General features: G+C 36.2%; 1 protein-coding gene across 1 annotated transcript; it reads left to right on the top strand.

Moving 5' to 3' along the window:
- Positions 1–680: 680 nt before the first annotated feature.
- On the top strand, positions 681–1,142 carry LOC141660906 (uncharacterized). The gene has a single exon (XM_074467887.1). It carries the CDS (start codon positions 681–683, stop codon positions 1,140–1,142), a length of 462 nt encoding a protein of 153 aa, XP_074323988.1.
- Positions 1,143–4,314: the final 3,172 nt, after the last annotated feature.

Below are 4,314 nucleotides of genomic sequence, written 5' to 3'. Positions count from 1 at the left end.
CTCAGAGTTCTCTATAAGTGAACTTGGCTTGTCGAGGTCTCCAAATTTCTGCATGTAGAAATGACTTATCGATATATTAGAGATCTCTATTTACCTTTTGACTTGTAGATATCTCTGAGATCTCTAATGATAATTTGACTTTTCGATATCTCCAATCTCCATATGTTCATTTTTGATTGTCGATATCTCTTAGACTTCTCTATAAGCTATTTTGGACTTCTTGATAAGTCATTCTGGAGTCCTCGAATGACTTCTCTATATGACTTGATCCGTGACTTGTAGATATCTTGACATAATATATTTCCCAAAACAAATTTATTTAACTCCAAGCTTCTTCACAATTTCTCTGAGGCATGATCTTCTCGATCTTCTTCCAGAGTTTATTCTTAAGTTTGAGACTGTTTACAGAAAAATAGTCCAATTTAATCTTTGATATTATTACAGACTCAAGAATACAATAGAAAATGCAAATTTAGATTATCATACAACTAATTCCTAGGGCTGTAAATTTGACTGTCTTGTTATAGTACATGCATGTCTTGTACAACATAATACAGTGGAGTGTTCTTCAAGTGAAATAATGGAGAGATAGTCAGCATCTGAAACTCTCAAGAAACAAAGTCTTTGTGCAGTATACTGAGGCTATAGTGGTCAAATGGTATCCACCAAGTGAAGGTCTTATGAAGGTTAATATTGATGAACATGTGATTGCAGAATTTTCATGGTTCTCATGTGGTTTAATTCTTAAGGACGATGAAGGTAAGTTCATCAGGGCAAGAACTCCCATGTTTGCAGGTGTAGTTCCGGTAATAGAAGCAGAAGCCATTGAAGCGTTGGAAGTAACCAGGTGGATTAATTCATTGGGCATGCATAATGTGGATATTGAGAGTGATTCACTAAACACAGTCCAAGCTCTTAATAGTGCATTAGAGAATTACTTGGAGGTTGGTGTGATATTTCAAGAATGTCGTAGATTATTGGATGAACGTAGAGACATTTTGGTTTCTTTTGTTAGAAAGCAAGCAAACAAGGTAGCTCATTTAGTTGCTAGAGTACCTTGTGAAGTTAATTGCTTTATTGATATTATGACTCCTCCACAGTCTGTGTTGGAGCACCTTGTTAGTGAGAGTTTGATGAATTAATACAACAATCCAGCTTCAAAACAACAACAACAACAACAACAATAATAATAATAATAATAATAATAATACAAAATAATAATAATGATATACAATAATTATATGTGAGAAATTTGATCACAAAATCACGTTATTTTATAGGTGAAATATGAAAAGGAAGGCCGATTCAAATTGCTGAATAAGGATGGTTACATTCAAAATGCCAAGCAAAAATGACAAATTTAGTGTCGTATCAATTAAATATGTCATACCAATTTGTGACCAGTCCATAAATTATTTATTAATTTGCATGTGGCGTTACTGAGAGAAAATCATTATCTGTGAAAGCGCATGTAAGAGCATACAAAAGAAAATAATGCAGAAAATGATTGTTGTATGGGATAGTTTCGATATATTAGAGATAATGGCGTACACGTGATATACAGAGTGCTTACTCCATGAAGGGGTACCCGCACATAAGATATGGTAAGAAAACTCACATTTATTCCAATAAATTTATGTATACTTATCATTTGAATCTTCAAATTATCCAGCGAAGATGTTAGTAGAAAAAAGGAAAAAAAAGTAACACCAACACTGTAATATCCGGGGCATAGCTTGTAATTATTTTTATCAATAAATAATTATTATGTGATTATTATGTGATTTTTTGGTGAATTATCTGATGATTGATATTAATATTTAGATGTTTATATGTGATAAGATATGAGTATTTTAATTTTATTATGTCCAGAATAAAATATAGATAATTATGATATTTTCCTTGTAATTTTTGAATTGTTATATGATTTTATAATGATTTATGAATTTATTATTTATTTTCTGAATAATTACAAAACTATTTTATAAAATCGGGAATCGTCCAACTCCAACCGTTTTTACGTTTTTACAACCCAAAAATCTTCGAAAAACTCCTTCCTAACCTAATATGATAATTCCAGACATTTTTTGTATTTTAACTTTTTCGATCCGGAGTACGGTTTGACCCGTACACGTCCCGGTGCAAAATTTTTGATACGATAATCATTTTGATAGATCAATAAAGCCCGTATTCTCGAAAGACGGGATATTATTATATTATTTTCGTATAAATTGTTTTATAAGAAGCCCGGTTTGGATAATTATCCAATATAGGTATCAAATCGGATCGTTTTTACAGTTACTTAGCGGCTAAGTAACTTATTTTTCGAACCAATACGATCCAATGAGTATTAATATTCTATAAATATAAATAGCCTTGATCTTATTTCATTTTTTTTCATTTAATCATAATCGATTAGTAAAAACATAGAAAATACAGAGAAAACCCTAATTAATCGTCGCGTTCTTGAAAATCAAACTCAAATCCGAAGGCGTTATCGAACTCAAAATCGAGCGTGCCATATACCGAATCGAAGCTCTTGAAAAGCTCTTGCAGAATCAACCATCCATTTCAGTGCATAAATCAAGGTTATTTTCTTATTTATTTATTTTAATTCGAATTAATTAGTGATTAAAAGAGGAATTTTTTATGTTGATGTTGTTTATACGATTTGATGCTTGAATCATGTAGATAATTTTGTCCTAGTCATTTTGGTATATTATATGATGAATTTGGAGTTCAATAACATATAGAAAATTGAGTTTGATTCTCGGATTAATAAAATTAGGTTTTATGTGTTTGAATGTTCTTAATTGAAAATTAGGCGTTTCTTTGTTAGGGGTTATTAGATGAAACTGATGTTACCAACGTGTAGATCGTTGAAAAACAAATCGATTGGTGTATATATGGTTGACAGGGATAAATAAATTATGATTGTATAATTAAATACTGCATTAATTGTACAAATTGTGGGCTGCTAGGCCCAATAAAAAGATATATGATACTCAGACCAGAAAGGTTAAGCCTGATGGACCAGATCAGGCCTGATGGAATAAAAAAGGCCCAAAAGCCCTGATTATTAATTAATTTCATAATTAATTAATAAGGGACAAATCAGATGTTGAGAAGAGTCCCGATAAGGATATAAATCCTTGGAGATTAGCCTCAAGGGGACCTAAAAGGATAAGGAATCAGTTTCCTACTATCTAGGACTCCAAAGTCCATTCTAATTATGAGACTTGCCCACCAAGTCTCCTATACCAAGTCCAATTCAAGGACTCCCAACATCTATATAAGGGGTCTCACCCCCACCAATCAGAACTACGTTGTTTGGCTTGATTCTCTAACGGAGATACGTAGGCATCTCGTAAAGGCAGATCGAGCCACGAAACACGAGAGCAGCCATTAAAGGCCTTGAGCTCCCGAATCTTAGTAATAAATACAGCAAGTAATAACCTTAGTTTTTTATCCATAACATTTGGCGCCGTCTGTGGGAAAACGCAACAACAACCATGGCGAGAACACGGAGAACAATTGGAGCTCTAGAGGAAGGAACACCATCAGAGACAACCCAGGTGATTTCATCAACCGTGGAGGTTCCTCCCCATTCAACTTATGCATCTACTCAGGGGGAAGCCCAGACAGGGGCAACTCAACCTCAGCCACAAGGGACAACTCCCCCGACTATTCAAGGTACGAATCCTCAAGTTCAACAAGTACATATACCTGTGAATTCTCGACCCGTCGGGTATGAATATTCAACTGTTGTTACTACTAACCCCCCTTATGGGATGCCCCTTCGCCCTGAGGTTGGAGGAAGCGGATATGCTGGGCGAGGCGAAGCACGAGGGCAGTCACCCCCTATATACGAGGTTTGGGTCCTATTCCTGAGGATCGGGAATTTTCTGGTCCTTATACTGAGAGAGACTCCGAATCTTCGGATGATGAAGTGGCCCCGAGAAGAAGGCGTCCTGGAAAAGAGCCAATGGCCGATGGAAGGCAACGCCCCCAAAACACCCCAGGGGCGAATCCCCAAGAAGTGCAGGAAAGGATCAGGGCTCATGAGGCTGAAATCCAAAGGCTGAGGCGTGATTTGGAGGCTCACCAGGCCACCAGACCCCAGATACCTCCTAGGGGGAGAAATCCTCCTCCTGTCATAGACCTGGATGGTCCGGTAAGAAGAAGGGCTGTTGTCCCAAGAACTGATCCAAGCAATCTCCTTCCCCTTGGAGATCCTGACGATCCAACTCCACCCTTCACAGAAGAGATAATGAATGCCCATATCTCAAGGAAATTCAAGATGCCCACTATCAA

This window comes from Apium graveolens, chromosome 5, assembly GCF_009905375.1.
Source record: "Apium graveolens cultivar Ventura chromosome 5, ASM990537v1, whole genome shotgun sequence".
In the NCBI taxonomy this organism is placed as follows: Eukaryota; Viridiplantae; Streptophyta; class Magnoliopsida; order Apiales; family Apiaceae; genus Apium; species Apium graveolens.
The sequence above is the reverse complement of the archived record's forward strand: the minus strand, read 5'-3'. Positions and strand labels throughout refer to the sequence as shown.